The 16,863-nt window shown below is 41.3% G+C and overlaps 2 protein-coding genes across 2 annotated transcripts; one reads left to right on the plus strand and one right to left on the minus strand.

Moving 5' to 3' along the window:
• The first annotated feature begins 133 nt into the window (after window positions 1–133).
• On the plus strand, window positions 134–15,715 carry LOC135338440 (SHC-transforming protein 1-like). The gene is made up of 16 exons (XM_064534559.1): window positions 134–416; window positions 607–677; window positions 832–895; window positions 2,065–2,095; window positions 2,689–2,822; window positions 3,078–3,129; window positions 4,113–4,245; window positions 6,246–6,402; window positions 7,172–7,376; window positions 7,618–7,881; window positions 8,399–8,681; window positions 8,971–9,053; window positions 9,572–9,762; window positions 10,367–13,491; window positions 13,611–13,688; window positions 14,593–15,715. Exons 1-14 carry the CDS (start codon window positions 273–275, stop codon window positions 10,499–10,501), a joined length of 1,947 nt encoding a protein of 648 aa, XP_064390629.1. The 5' UTR covers window positions 134–272; the 3' UTR covers window positions 10,502–13,491; window positions 13,611–13,688; window positions 14,593–15,715.
• LOC135338442 (uncharacterized) lies at window positions 4,297–5,828 on the minus strand. The gene has a single exon (XM_064534562.1). The coding sequence runs from the start codon at window positions 5,602–5,604 to the stop codon at window positions 4,444–4,446; it is 1,161 nt and encodes a 386-aa protein (XP_064390632.1). The 5' UTR covers window positions 5,605–5,828; the 3' UTR covers window positions 4,297–4,443.
• Window positions 15,716–16,863: the final 1,148 nt, after the last annotated feature.

A 16,863-nucleotide genomic window follows, 5' to 3' on the forward strand; every position in this document is an offset into this window, starting at 1 on the left:
TAAATCCCAAATGGACACACAAACACATTACACAATGTCATGATGTCTGCACTTGACCACACAGGTCGTTTATGGAGCTTCTGGAAAATGCTTAGCAAATTTGCACTTTTCAGTGTAACGACCGTTTCTCAAGCGACAACATTCATGCTCTGACATTCATGCGCCAATGGCCAGTGGACAAATTTGGACAACAACATACACTTTGCACTAGCTAGTTAGCTAACTATATAGATCTATAAAGTAACGGTTTAGACTTATTACATGCTGCTAAAATGAGACGAAACAAAGATAGTGTCCCCGCTGCTTCTGCTGGCGACTGGAGCTCAACAGGGACGTTTCTGCGGAGGCCACCAACGGGTTGGCTACACGAAGACACAGAGCTTATGCGAGGATCCTTTATAGACTATGAAGTCTACGTAAGTGCAGTGTACTTGTGCTTGTAGTCTTACAAACTCTGTGGTCTTTGGTACAAGCTTTTTACAAGCTTTTTACAAGCCAGTACAGTAGGGTGTAAGATTTAGCTTGTGTAAAGAAATTTGATCAGCACCATGTGAGTGGTTGTTATCGTATGTACACACACACACACTCACACCCACACACACACAGTACCTCGGCTGTGTTGAAGTGAAGCAATCAATGCGGACACTTCAGTTCAGTATGAGAACACAGATCACAAAGTAAGCTCTATAGTACATTGTTAACTTATCTTCTGATGCATAAGACACACACACACACACACACTGATCCACCCACCCACCCACCACATACACACACACACACACACACACACACACACACACACACACACACACACACACACCTCATCAACAGAGAGGCCATACTGCGACTTGCTGAAGCTGCTCAAAAAGTGTTCATGGGACAAAAGAAGAGAAAGGTTCATTTAATTTGCTAGTCTCCATTAAGATTGAATGTTGCCTAAGTAGTGTCATGCAGTGAAGCGCAAGTGCAGTCATGTGTGTAATGGGTCGCCTCTGTTTGGGTATATTGGGATCACATGTTTAATTTTTTATAGTAGTAAAAACCATTCACCTAGCTAGCTCACATCACCATCTGAATGAAGTGCGTATTTTATGATTGTACCGATTACCACACTGTGAGTTGTGAGTTATGTATGTAATTATAATTATGTACATGTACGTGTAGCATATATAGTATGGATGTATACGTGTACACACTAATATATGGCAAACTAAAGTTATCAAACAAGTTTCCTAAAATAGCTAACATTACTAAAGCATGTGCCTAGTACCACTGCCAATACAAGTGCTACACTTGTGCTTGGTTTAGTACATTAATTTTATAAGTGTATGTATTAATTGTCACTAACAATGTTAGTGTTTCCACATAGGGCGTAATTGTCATGAGATGTGTACTTCATTTGTAAAATTGTTTATCAAAGATGTGTGTGTGTACAGTTGTGTAGGTCCGTAAATATGTCATTCTGAAGAAAAAAAACAGTTTGCTATGAAAGCTAGGGTCCCTTTGATCTGAGCATACCATGGGATAGGCTTTCCTAAGAGCTACTGAATACATATTTTAGTCGTGAAATTAATTTTGTTTTTTCTAATCTGGAAGCTATGGTGGCCAGTGAGGTAGGCTCGTATCATGTACACGTTATTTTAACCTTCGACACTAGTTGATAATTAGATCTACATGGGAAGTACATGGGACAAGCATGGACACAGTCACACTGTACACTTGTAGAATGTTTTCCAATGACTTGGTACCGTATAGCATGTATGTATGTAGCCGGTAATTTTCAGGGGGCAAAACATTCGTGGTTGAGCAATGTTTAGTCACTTTGTATAATATTTGTGTGGTTGCTAGCTGCTTGCACTGCAGGTAAAGGTAGGCAAGTACGTCGCTTCATTCGTGGGTAAAATATTCGTGGTCAGAGCTCCAACCACGAAAACCACGAACATTTTGTCCCCGGAAATTACCAGCTAATTATTGTACGTAACTAACTGTTTAACTGTGTGTGTGTGTGTGTGGGTGGGTGTGTGTGATCGTCACTGAATCAAAGCAACCGTTTATTTTCCACAGGTACCCAAGCAGATCACTAAGGTTCTTGGAGGTGAGCTCACTTGTGGTAACTCTATACATCTTGTAACTGTTACTATTACCTCATAATGATAATAATGACCGAGCCAACATCATGCATTGCAAATCAACCCAATGATGTTTTACCATAGCTACTAGCCTTTGCTGAGCGGTTTGTTTTGTACACAAACTGCTTATTTGGGACCTGGCTTTTAAATCACAGTTAATTGGCCTTTCTTTAGGGGTGGGCATTAATAGTGCATGGTTACACTGTACGCTAGTCACTGCATTGTTATGAATGGAGTGTACACACACTGAGACTACCTCTCTTGCTCCTCATGCCAGCTGACCAAAATTTTAATTAATATCACAATTCAGTTACCGCATGCATGCACATTTAGGTACGTGTACAACCATTTTCACCTTGATTGGAGCAAACATTTTAAAGCGAATGGCAGAAATGTTAGACATGCAGTGTGTAGACTAGATGTAGTGTGGTCCTCCCATGCACTGTGTACACTGTAGCTATAGTGGTTGACTTATATTACGTTGTCTCTAAAAAAGGTTTTCAAAAGGGTTGTATATTTATAGCACCATTATCAGGATTATCCCCTCTCCTCCTAACAGAGGTTGATACTCGCACTACCGGTGATATGAATCTGTCAGTGTCTGTGGACTCTCTGAGGATATCCACGCTCACGGGGGCAGAGGTCATTAATCACTCACTACCATCCATATCATTCGCCAGTGGAGGAGACGGGGTGAGTGTGTGAGTGTGGGTGTGCGTGCGGGTGTGTGTAAGTATGAGTGTGAGTGGGTGAGGGTGTCAGGTGGTTGAACATTTGCAAATTATTATGGGGTACGTGTTAGGGTAATAAGCATTAACAATCCCTATGTATGTAATCCTCCTTTGTACACTATTATAATAATAATTATACCATACAGTATAGAGTATTAGCAGGACAGGTTCTTATGAGTGTGTCACTATAGTTACCACTCTCCCCCCCCCCCCCCAGCCAACCTCTGACTTCATAGGCTATGTAGCCAAAGATCCAGTACACAGCAGAGGTAGGTTTGTGTACATATACTGCTAGTGTGTGCGTGCGTGCGTGCGTGTGCGTGTGCGTGCGTGCGTGCGTGTGTGTGTGTGTGTGTGTGTGTGTGTGCGCGTGTGTGTGTGTGTGTGTGTGTGTGTGTGCGTGTGTGTGTGTAATTGTGTGCATTTATACATGCAGTGAGTGTAGTCTCCAGTACACACTGGCTGCATGCCTTTTCAACTTTTGAGACCTTTACCCAAGATAGAATATCAATCTAGATGGCCCTGACACCTAATTATGCCTCGGTGCGCATGCACAAGCGAGGTATACGGTACTGTGTTTGTGTGTCTTACTTGGAATGCCATTGCAGCCTTTTCAGAAGAGTGCGTAGAAATGTTGCATGTCCATGGAGTGTTGTTACTCTACTTACATGATTGTAGTAGTTAGCTCTGCGCTAGAACGCTAGCTATTGGTAGCTGCAAGAGTGAGAAGACTGCTCCGTGGCTGTGCTGATGTAGCCATCAATTTTAGACTTGGACTTTTGGCATCGATCCTTTTTAACAACAATCATGGCCGATCATTACCCACTCATTGAGTTTCCCTGTGATTCTGGCCTGATTGCAGTAAATCAAAAATGTTATCAATGTGTGTATAACAGCTATTGCTAAGAGTTCATTGCTATTGCTAATAGCTAATAGCTTTATATAACACCTCCACAGGGTTTGGGCAGGGGTGCATTGAACTGCCCCCCCCCCAAAATGCCCAGCTTCCTCCCCAAAAATGTTGTAGAATAATGATTGACAGCATCACATTTGCGTATACCCAAATCTCCCCGTCCAAATTTTTGATTTTAAATGAAACCTTGCTCCAACGAGGCATCATGCAGCACCCCGGGTGCTTTCATTATATAATCATTAGTACCCCCCCCCCCCACACACACACTAACACACACACAGTATTCCTTGTGTCCCCCCCACACACCACACACACTCACACACCTACCCACACACACAGCATGCCATGTGTTTGAATGCCCCAACAGTTCTCAGTACGTGTTAGCCACCATTGGACAAGCCTTTGAGCTGAGATACAAGATGTACCTCAAGCAACCGCGAACACCAGCTCAACCATTACCAGTCTCTGATAGGTGAGCCAATCAGCATTCTGTCATTAGGTCACTAAACTAAAGTCAATCAGACATGTAACTTAAATTAAAGTTCAAAAACAGAAAATATGTATTATAGTATTATGTCGATCACTGAAAAAATTAACTATGTACGTACACTAGTGGTATCAGTATTTTCACATACAATTTGCTGCCGTTCTTACAAATTAAATTAAAACGTCAAACGCAAGCAACAAAACCGATTAGTACTCCTAATACAATACCCACTGGCAGTGATATTGGCAGAATGAGTCCTACCGTTCCCACACCCACACCTACTCCCACACCAGCTCCTGCTAGGCCGCCCCCTATAGCCCCTAACACACCTCTCAGTATCGTACTGTAAGCTTCTTTGTTCACAACTATCGGCTGCTCTTCTGGTGCCCTCTGAAAATCTTCATCGTTGATCAAATCTTCTCTCTTGATACGACTGAAGTTTATCTTCACGAGAGCTACCTTTGCCTCGGGTGAGGAGATGGCGTGCACACAATGAAACCAAAGATTTGATAGCCAATAACGACAGCCTGGGATGTGGGGCTCCATGTAGTGACCAGCTGGTACAATCAGTATCGATTTCACTATTTCTTTGGGGATTTTCACGTCTTTAATCAAAATATTTTTGATCTGATTTATCCACTGGCTGATAACTTTTTTAATTTCTTCGATTTTTTTCTCAGGCGATAAGTATTTTATGTCGTAATTTACAGCTTCAATCGAGTTAGCAAACGTTAGGACGATGACTGTGCTCTTCCAAAAGTCATTCCCAAAAGCTTTTGTAATTTTTTTCATGGCTATAATATCCGGATTATCTGTACCTTGCACAAACCTGGTCTCAATCATTTTAATGCAGTAGATTGTTAGATCTCTCTTGGAACATTGCTGTTTCATTTGTCGTAGATAGTCTGTTTGATTTGCAGTTCCATCTTGAAGTCCTGGGCTGTCCCAAAGCGCCACAGCTATCTCGCCTTTTCTGGTTTCATACTTTGTGACTTTAGTAGTGCAAGCTCCAGTGATGTTAGCTCCTTCAATGGCCACTCGTTCTCTCTGGATCTTCACTCCTAGAATGCCATTAGCTAGTGTCGACTTGCCTGTGCCTGTTTTACCAGTTACTAGAATACTGATAGATTTGGCATTTTGATAGTTTCTCTTGATCGTGTTGACATCTAAAGTGGTTCTCATTTCTTGCGGTAGTTTGTTAAGTTCTGCCATCAATCTCTCCATTTGTTGGTCCATATCTTCCTCCGGGTCTATTCTGAACACATCAGAGGACTCAAGTGAAGTCTGGTGATCTGCGAGTGTTCCTAATTGTTTCTCAATCGATTGGTCTGAACTTGTAGCCATAATCTTAGATTATCATCGACTTCTTTACTATGCCACAAAAGAAATCACATGACCAAGTGTCTTATCTGTGGTATCTATTCTCCTAATTTGAGACTCTGGGTACTTTCGATATGTCATGGCAATGTAAACCAAAAAAGCAATTATGTATGTACGTAGTAATACGCTACATAATAGTTATAGTGTATTTCAAATTCCCCCACTCTTATAATACGCTGTTCTTGTTTCAAACTAGGGTACGTGTGACAGTTTAATACACGTACAACTCACCTTGCTGAGGTGGGAAGAATCAATGCAGAGACTATAGTGGCGTGTTTGAAACTTCTCTGTAGCACTGCAATTATTAGTATGGTAACGTAAGAAGCAAGGTCCTATAGCTGTGTGTTGTGTGGTACCAAGGGCGTATGAAAGAGAAGAGGGCATGCAACTCTATTAGCCCAACGTGCGAGCAAAAACCGCGTTCAATCTATTTATAGCTATCTGCACACGTACTTTACGCAAAATCAGAAATCTATTTTTACTGTCAGTAAATTCCACCGCGCCCACTTACATGTACAGTTTTTGCTCGCAAGCTGTTGCATGCCGTCTTCTCTTCATACGTCCTCGATTGTATAATTTCTAATTTGTGTTATTATCTTGTGCAGTGTGCAAGGTAGTGATTCTTGGAGGTCGTCACATGGTCGTCATAGAGACGAGGAGGTTGTAACTCCGCCCACACCACCACCCTGTTACGATGGACTTGGTGATAGTGGACCCTCTGGGATCTATTCTGACATACCCGAGATACCAACCACAGTACCTGTAAGTTGTCACAATAAACAATCATGTAGTTGTGTGAACTGTAATTCAACCTTCAACCCTCTGAATAGGGGACTCTGTATATCGGGTTTCGAATGCAAATGACACTTAACTGATTGCATTTTTAATTTTATGCAAAGCAGGGAAATTGCATGCACATGCACATGCTCACTCTTGTCTTTCAATTGTGAAAACTTGCAATTTGCAACTTCGTATTTGAAACCTGATACATGACATTGTTACACAGTACTGTATAATTACTTACATGTATGGTATGTAGTGTACATATACATCTCTTAGTGTACCGTATAGCGGGTAATTTTCGTGGGGTAAAATATTCGTTATTTTCGTGGGCAGGCTGACCTCCACGAAATTTTAACGTAGGCGTGGCTTATCGGAACGTAGGAATGCCGTGCAGCCACGAGACTAAACGAAATTTTTACTCACGAATACCACCGTTTCTCGAGTTGAACAAATTTTTTACCCCACGAAACTTACCCGCTATACGGTATACGATAATATAGCTATACATTTATTAAATCTTGTACGATATCCAACTTTGTACTGTACCAAGGACAAAAGTTATTATTTGAGATTCCACTAAAACTATGTACATACAGTAACATGCGATAATAATAACTCTCCCCCACACACACACCACACACACCTCACACCCATACACACACACCACACACACACTATAGACACACATACACAACACACACACTATACACACCCACACACACTACACACCTCTCACCCACACACACAGCCACCCATCCCTGCCTCTAGACAACAGAGCAACCCATACGGCAACCTCCCAAACTTCCCTCCTGACATAGAAGCCGTCTCGTGTAGCTCCTCTGCTAAAGGATCGGTAGGTGTGGCCGCTCGCCTGGGTAACCCCTACGACACTATGCCTGCCGAGTATCCTAGTGACGGAGTGTACTCTGACCCCGGGGAGGTCACCACATCAAGTAAGTAGTATATACAAATCTAACCACAGTATAATTATCGTAGCACTGACAACAATTAATTAGAAACCACATTTTTTATTTTTTATTTGGGCCCAATATAATTAGTACCACACCATAATCATTGTAGCACTACCAAACAGCAAAAATATTGTAGGCTCGTGTTACAATTAATAATTATGTTACGTACATGTACGTATTAGTTTTGTTTTATTAGATTGTTTATTCAATGCTCACCCTTTAGATATCAAACCACCCCCTGCCATTGATGATTACGAGGAGACGTATGCGGAGAGGCCACTGGTGAGTATTAAACAAGGTTCCACTGCTAACGAATCGAATCAGATTGATCTCACACCGTCAATACCGTCACATGACTACTCTAATGTTGGACTCAATGGGAAGATAACTCCAGAGACTAAACCACACCCACCTAAACCACCACGCCCACCTATAACCTCGTCCAAGCCCTCCGTGCATAGAGCACCACCTCCTAAAAACGCACAAGGTACATATACGTAGAGTCATTATTGCACTCCCTTTATGATCATTTGCATGGCACTGTGTAGCGGGTAATTTCTTTGGTACATGTACAAGTCGTATGAACCACCAAGTTAATGAAGCAGTTAGGTGCCGATGCCTCGGTGGATGTGTCAAAGCTACATAACACAAACCCTCCCCAACACTAACCCTAACCCCCCACATACAATGTTACCCTCCCCAACACTAACCCCTAACCCCCCCCACACCCTACAGTGTCACCCTCCCCAACACTAACCCCCTAACCCCCTAACCCCCCACACCCTACAGTGTCACCCTCCCCAGCACTAACCCCCTAACCCCCTAACCCCCCACACCCTACAGTGTCACCCTCCCCAACACTAACCCCCTAACCCCCTAACCCTAACCCCCCCCATTACCCTACAGTGTCACCCTCCCCAACACTAACCCTAACCCCCCCCCACTACCCTACAGTGTCACCCTCCCCAACACTAACCCCCTAATCCTAACCCCCCACCCTACAGTGTCACCCTCCCCAACGCAACCTCCTAAAGCATTTAAACCAAAAGTTCTTCCAAAACCTTCCCTCCGACAAAGTCCCCCTGACCTGGAGTGCGTGTATGATGAGCCGGATGCTCTAGCTATACAGAGAGTGGTGTCACCACGAGCAACAAGGCCTGGTGTGTATGATGACGTCGCAGAGGTCTTGGGTGGTAAATTACGATTGGACGATGGTGTTGCAAACGGCAATGGTTATGATGAGAACGTGTATGATGATGTTGATGCTGGAGACGAACATGTTGTCAGGTAAGAGTAATATTGCTTGTCTATCAGGATTGACTGATCATAATGTGTACATTCCGTTTCACTTGTAGCAGTGATTGCATGTGTGTAATCATTGAGTGTGCGTACGGTAAGTTAGAATTGTATTTTCTGTGGCTTATTTAACAATAATTATTATTGTAAATGTCCACATTCTGTTTCACTTAAAATTGATTAAGAATGAAATAATACTGCCTATAATTGCACATGCACGTAGCTCATCTTTCATATAGTTACGTTGTCATTAATGTTAATTCCTCTGTCTCCTATGTAGCCATGTACCACTGAGATCACCCAAATTTGATGATACTATATATAACCGTATCCCAGGCAACGGACAAGTGAGCGGATCCAGCTGTGAGTGCATGTAGCAATTAGCCAAACAATAGCGACTAATAACATACGCTCTGAAGAATAAGACATCACTGTATTTATAAAGACAGTTAGTGCTATTTGCTTTCATTAGGCTGCACACAAATCACTTTCTCTATAAACTTGAAAGTTAAATGAACGGTGAATGTACGGATGTGTCAATATTGACAGGGACACCACAATAGACAGGTATCACTATAATATTTAGAACCTGTCTATTGTGGTGCCCCTATAAACAAGTCAGTCACCCTCTATAATACAGCCAGCTAGGTTAATGAGCCCCAAAAGTCTCCATAGCATGTGTTTGGACCTATGTTAGCAGGCCACCTCTTTATTACAGCCACTGTTGGGTATAACAGCCATTAGACAGCTTTCGCTGTACATGTACATATCATGAATAACAAACTTAATACATGTACGTACGTACGTGCATCAACTTGTATACAAGTACCGTTTTAGACATCAGATTTCCTCCCCCCCCCCTACACACACACACATCACAGCCCCACTTGCTCCACTCCCTCGTCAGACCTATTTCCACGGGCCCATCAATCGCGTCGAGGCCGAAGCCCTACTAATAAAAGACGGAGAATTTCTTGTTCGAGAGAGCTCTAAGAAACCCGGTCAATACGTACTCACTGGAATGGCCTCAGGCAAGATACAGCACCTCCTCCTCATGGACAAGCACGGCAAGGTGGGGACATTAATGTAGCGAGTAATTATACAGGATGCACATTAATTTTTTTGTGCTGTGAGTCCATGCATATGTATGGTGTACGTGTTTGTATTGAACACCCACTAATAGTGCATTAGTACATGTATAGTATATAATATTGTCACAGTGTGTTTACAGTGTAAAGGCTAAGATAAAACAACATGACCCAGCATGACCTTCTGACCTCCCCTAATTAATAGTACAGTTTACTTAGTAAAGTTTAAAGCATAATTATCACTGCTAAGGCTTTCACCACATAAACGGAAACAACACCTCTGTACAGTACAAGGGACAAAGCTTAACCTAATGAAGTTCATTAGCCACAGTAATGTACATGCATGTAGCTATGATGCTCCAGTTACACACAAAAATTAAACAATTAAGACAGCGACAGTTAGTACCAAAGTATAGTAATTATACTAGCCAACTCCCATACAATATTGGCCAGAAGCGTATTCAACTGGTGTTACAACCGTTGAGCAGTTCACAGCAGACACAACACGCACGGTTAGCTTTACCGGATCCTCTACATGCATGCAGCTATGCACTGATCCATTTATTAATAATATAATTTTCCCTGTAGGTCAAGTCTAAGGATCGTGAATTTGATAGCATACCTGATCTGGTGAGGTACTTCAGAGACAAACAGTCTGCCCTTGTCATAGGAAGCTCCCAGGTCTACCTCAGCAACCCAGTTGCCAACGCTTTCTTGACCTAAAGCACCGTACCGTGTGCCATACTCCATGAGACTAAATATGTACACAACATCAGTATTATTATTATAGGCACGTTTTCAACATGTTCTAAATGTGTTGTAGTGTTGTATGTATGTGTTTGTTTGTATCTGACCATATTAATTATGTTTGCACTGCTTGACTTATGAATAATTATAAACTGTATGTGAGAGGCATATGTAGGGCTGTAGCTGGTTATACCAGGGTGTGGGTTTCTGTTCACTGTATGATAATAATTGTTGCTGCTATAATAATTATAAAATAACATGTGCCAGCAAGCTGAACTGGTCAAACAAGTATGGGCTGTATATAGTCAACCCTCTATGCAAGCTGAACTGGTCAAACAAGTGTGGGCTGTATAGTCAACCCTCTATGCAAGCTGAACTGGTCAAACAAGTGTGGGCTGTATAGTCAACCCTCTATGCAAGCTGAACTGGTCAAACAAGTGTGGGCTGTATATAGTCAACCCTCTATGCAAGCTGAACTGGTCAAACAAGTGTGGGCTGTATAGTCAACCCTCTATGCAAGCTGAACTGGTCAAACAAGTGTGGGCTGTATAGTCAACCCTCTATGCAAGCTGAACTGGTCAAACAAGTGTGGGCTGTAGTCAACCCTCTAATTCATTGTGAGGTAGATCTAGTACACCCTCTAATTGAGGTATTGCCAATGCAGCAGCACTAGTTTCTGGACTGTCCCAGCTGGTTGTCAGTATAATTATATAGAACCCTAGCTATAGCTGGCCTGGAGCACTTTAATTTGGGCATCACATAGCATTACTGGGTTTGCAGGTTGTGTTTAAACACCATTGCAGACAGTAGAATAACACTTCCTCTGTGAAAGAGGTGTCCATGTTCATATCATTGTTCGAGGTTTCACTGTTCTGCTCCCAATATAAAGTTTATCGTAAATTAATGGCAAAAAAACACTTGAGATAAAAATGTACATTAGGAAGAGTACGCAACTCCACTTAAAACCGTAGTAGGTGTTTCTTCCAACCTACGTCACAACCACATGCTGTTGTGTAACAGTACACTTATGCATTTCTATTTTTTGCCTTGATCGAGCTGCAAACGGCTAGGGCACATTGCAATTGAATATGGACTGTACGTTGCACGAGGACACTTTCTCGTTATTTATAATGTTTCACAATGTCAGTCAACAGGAGTGTGTACGGATACTACCTGTAAGTGATATTATTATGGTATCCCTTGTGTTGACCATATGCGCTATGCAGGCCATTATTACTGTCTACACTGTTTTATATTGTCATACTAAAAGTACATGCATGCATGTATGATTATTATGAGACATGTGAGTGGTTGGAAAGGCTAAACATCTGAAGTGTAGATTGGAATCGCTTTGACTGACCTGTAATGTAATGTTTCGACTTCGTGTAATCATTCTCCCATGCATTCACTGATGTACATACTGCATGTGATCAGTTATTGTACAAAGACAGTGTAGGTTATTTTAACCATACACTTGCACACACCTCTCACCCACATGCATGCACACATGCTATTAATTCATTTTTAAGCCACAGCTTATCATGCACGAGAGTTCAATTGTCCTCTTGTCATAACAGCTTGGTCTATTTTGGCTAGTGAATATCATTATTAAGTACAATGTGGTATTACTGGTATGTCTAGTGAATCTAGTTATACCTGTTTTTCAGGAAAATCAACAATGTCATGTGATGTAATGTGATGAATAGAGTAAACAATAACAATACATGTCATACAGAAACTAGAAGGAACAAATGTTGCACTAGCACCATACACAAAGTGGTTGCATGGTAATAATGATTGTGTAGCTAGATAGTCTAATAGCATTGGGCTATGGGTATTATGTGATGATGGCACTTGTACATTAAACAGAAAATGTGACGGAACAAAAATATTTACAGCAGCGACACTAAAACACAACACACAGTTTTCCTCAATATGTCATCTCTTGTAGACCCAGCTTCTCCAGTAGTCGTCATTGGGGGCAATCGGCCATGACTTGCTGTGCACCATGGAAACGGTGTCCGCACTCGGTGCCTCGGGAAGAGACTTGCTAGTGGCGGTGGCATTAGGAGAGTGAGTGGGTGGGGTTTTGTAGACTGGGAGGAAGAAAACACATCTGATCAGTTACTGATACGAACATAACATTATTTAACAAACTAATGACAGTACAACTTTAAACGAAACATGAAAATCACCACCTACCCTATATTACCAATAGCTGAATGCACAGTACAGCAGATACTTTACATGTTTTAGTGGACTACTGTTAGTATAGTAGATATAGATCTAATTATAAATGAAAACAGTCGATGACTTGACTAGAACCTGAATTCAAGCTTGTTTAATTATGATAACATAAAACTCACAGTTTTGCAGAATGCTTGCAATGAAGTTAAGTTTTATAGTAGCCTCAGGTGTGGCCTGGGGCTCTTGTTGCTTTGCTGCTGGTACCGGTACTTGTCTCCTGGCCTTGTAGAGTGGAGATCGAGAGTGATAGCATTCAGCAGACCGACAAGAAGTGTCTATAGCGTAGAAGGGCACACTGCTCATGATGAAGGAGAGCTAGCTATAGAAGTGAGCAATCTGGTAGACTTGTTGTTTTTCTAGCTAGCTAGCTAGCTAGATTGCACACGCACAGTAGTTGCTGACCTTTGAGATGCAAGTGGAACAAAATTCATCACTTGCACCAGAGGTCACTAATCTACAACCCGCGGCTATATAATACTATAATAATCAGGCTATAACAAGTTGCGCATGCGCTTAAAACACAATACTGAAAAGTTTTGCTAAACCTCTCATACCTTTGCTGTCAATTATGACTCCATTGAAGTTCCTGATAGCAAGTGTTTTGGTTGTACTGACGAGCTGTCACCGGTACACACCCCAGGCATTCTCTGCAGGCAGCTGCACTGGCTTACCTGTGGACACTCACAGTTTAGTCAAGGCCAGAATACAAGAAATAGAAGGTGGTTATACACACGTACTTATGTAGTATAGCTATATGACATTTTTGATGTAGCTGTTCAAATCTATTGTAAAAGGATGATTTGAGAATGCTTGCGCTTGTCATTAAACTTAATTGCAGCTACTTTGAATGTGACCAAGCAATTGCAAGACGTAACTTCTTCAATTCAAGCATTAAATGTTTCACTTCAGCAACAAGGTATGTAGTTTAATAAATACATACTTGAATTGGGTGATCAATGATATACACTATCCTCCCCAACTGAAGTATGGAATGCATTGATCGATGAACTAACAAAATCATCAGTATTGAAGGTTTGCTCTTCATAATTATGCCTTTTCCTAGCCTCGTCTATTTGCTATAATAGGTCATGCAGGCCTGGTAAAAATTGTATCTGCATGGGCATGCATGCTTGTCATGTGCTGATAAACTGTACTGGGATCCGGAGCCGCTAGATATTGGAGTGCGACCATGTTATTTCTATAGCGTCAGAAAGTCCTCACCCTTATAATGTTTGGGTCACTACATAATTTTATATACAAGCAGAGCAACACAAAGGGCAGCATTTATATACCTAGCTAGTACACGTTGTTGTGGTGACAAGTGATTTTTTCGGAAATACGGTAAAATACTGAGTATAAGTATCCCTGCGTATAATGTATATTATAGTCTTTGAAATTCGTTGGATCCCCATGTATACAATCTTTACCTGGCTTATTTCTCTTCCCGTTTTTAAATAAAAATTGGCAGATGAAGGCTATCAAATAAGCATAAATTATAGTGTTAATTGCTTCACGCATGCATGCATGGTGCATGTATAGATAGCTTTTCCTTTGAATGGCGGAAGCTGTTATACAGTTCACTGAATATGAAATGCATAAGTTGACTCTCCCACTCATAAGTTTGACACACTATATCGATTATGTCGGACCTTCTCTGGGTGCGCATGTCTATCAAAACATCACATGGCATAACTCTAATATAATTTATAGCTAGCTATAATTATCTCTGCCATTCCAATGATTATATTGGGAGTGTATACAGTGCTATATAAAAATGTTAATTACCCATCATTATGCACGCATGCACCTTTACTAATTAGTTGCAGACTTGGCTACTGACATAAAGCAACTACAGACAGCTATTAACAATCTGACTTCCTCCACTGATAATGTCGCTATTAACAATCTAACTTCCTCCACTGATAATGTCGCTATTAACAATCTAACTTCCTCCACTGATAATGTCGCTATCAACAATCAAACTTTCTCCACTGATAATGGCCCTAGTTTTATTGGTAGTACCTCGGCGAACCCAGCAACCTCTTGTAGTGACATCCCTCGAGAAAAACCATCTGGAGAATTCTGGATACAGAATACTAAAACTGGGGGCAGTCCTATGAAAGTGTTCTGTGACATGACAAAAACTTGTTGCAACACTACGGGAGGATGGACACGAGTAGCCAATATCGATATGAGAGATCCAAATCAGACTTGTCCGAGCGGATTCACCTTAATTAAAAGGGAATATCCCCCATTAAGAACTTGCGGGAGGCATGGTGATGGATTCGGCTGTAGACGTACACAATTTCAAGTCCCTCAAGAAAATTACTCTCGTGTGTGCGGCCGTGTTATTGGTTATCAGAAAGGTAGCAGTCGTGGTTTTAGTACAGGATTCTCGAGTTCCATTATCTTTATTGATGGAGCATGGTTGACGTTAGCTAATGACAATACCGACCCGGACATAATTTGGAGCTTTGTAGTTGCTCGAGATGAGACTACCAACAGTACAGAATATATTTGCCCTTGCACGCGACCAAACCTCATTGTAAATTCAGTGCCAAGTGTTTTCAGACAAGACTATTTCTGTGATACTGGTAGTAGAGAAGCAGCGACTGACGTGTTGTTTTACGATATGGATCCGCTGTGGGATGGTCAGGGATGTGGGGGTTCCAGTACTTGTTGTCAGTTCAACAACCCACCGTGGTTCTGCAAGCAACTCCCTCATTCATCTTCAGATGATATTGAATTAAGCATGTGCAATAGAGCGGTAGCTATTGAAGGGGACAGTCCCCTGGAAATTATTGAGTTGTACGTTCATTGATACAATACATGCAATGCCTAAGAACTTTAATGCATGAACATCATTGTTTAGACTAGGTACGTTTAATATGCCGAAGTATTATGTTTGTATAATTATAATTATGATAATGTTACTGATGTAGACTATTTCATGATGGTGTAATAGTGCATGCATGGTTGCAAGAACGTTGACCTATAGATCTCTAGAGGGTATATATAGTTGTTATCATTAACTCTGAATGAGCAACATTCACATTGATTCAGGTGTACAGTATAATTGTTATATGAAATGACGACTAATGCCGGCTATAATAGGTTTTGTTTCACTTGCATTGTGTTGAATTGAGTACAGCTAACTAAATTGTGAAAGTGGATAATCATACATACACATTCAGTACAAATCCATGTGCATATGTAGTTGCCTGGTATATAAGCAGGTCCGAACTCTGCAAGCATGCATGCATGTCAATGCTAGTTTTATAGCCTCAAGCCATATACATTAATTAGTTACAATCGTTTGATTCAACTCAGTCTTGCTCATCAATTCTATTGTCGCAATGGACAACACACTGCAAGGTGAAGGTGACTCGCATTTGAAGCGGTAATGTTACACAATTAAAATTACTGAGTCATGTCTTTCTACAGCTGCAGCACATGTTTCAACTATCACCACAACCAACACTCAACCGCCTGCCTATATATATCCACCCAACACGCCTGAGCAACCAGGACTTTATCCTTCAACTGGTATACTATAATTAATTATGCTAACAAATAATATCATGCATCTTACTATGCAGGTCCCTATGAGCTCCAGGAAAAACAAGTTGTAAGTTAATTGCCCTCAGTTTATTCATTTGGCTCATCTATAATTATAAGGCAGGCCAATTAATTTTGTATGACTGCTATATAAATGCAGTAAAACTGCATGCATGTGTGCATGCAGTCACGCATACAACATTATACATCTTCTATAGACCAATGTGGTGATCACCCAGCAACCTACCGTGGTTACCGTTGAATCAGCTGGTAATGCTGGATCTGGAGCATACACCTTAGCCCTGTTGCTGACTCTTTGTGGTACAGTGTGTTGTCAGTGGTGTCTTTTCTGCTCCATACCTGCAATGATCTATGCCTCTATGGTGAGCACCTTATTCTATATAAGGCATACCTGCATGTAGTCAATGCAATATAGTCAATATAGTACACAATGGCCAGATTTTTACGGGTATATTAATAATAATTTATAGCTATTCACCTGTACAGTATAGCTATACAATTATCATAACAGC

Source organism: Halichondria panicea, chromosome 7 (assembly GCF_963675165.1).
Source record: "Halichondria panicea chromosome 7, odHalPani1.1, whole genome shotgun sequence".
Classification (NCBI taxonomy): domain Eukaryota; kingdom Metazoa; phylum Porifera; class Demospongiae; order Suberitida; family Halichondriidae; genus Halichondria; species Halichondria panicea.

Excerpts from the sequence above, each read along its gene's own strand:
- LOC135338440 (XM_064534559.1), top strand. The coding sequence starts at position 273 with ATGAGACGAAACAAAGATAGTGTCCCCGCTGCTTCTGCTGGCGACTGG. Across the intron at positions 2,823-3,077 it reads TCGCCAGTGGAGGAGACGGG|CCAACCTCTGACTTCATAGG; the intron begins GTGAGTGTGTGA and ends CCCCCCCCCCAG. Across the intron at positions 9,763-10,366 it reads TCATGGACAAGCACGGCAAG|GTCAAGTCTAAGGATCGTGA; the intron begins GTGGGGACATTA and ends TTTTCCCTGTAG.
- LOC135338442 (XM_064534562.1), bottom strand. The coding sequence starts at position 5,604 with ATGGCTACAAGTTCAGACCAATCGATTGAGAAACAATTAGGAACACTC.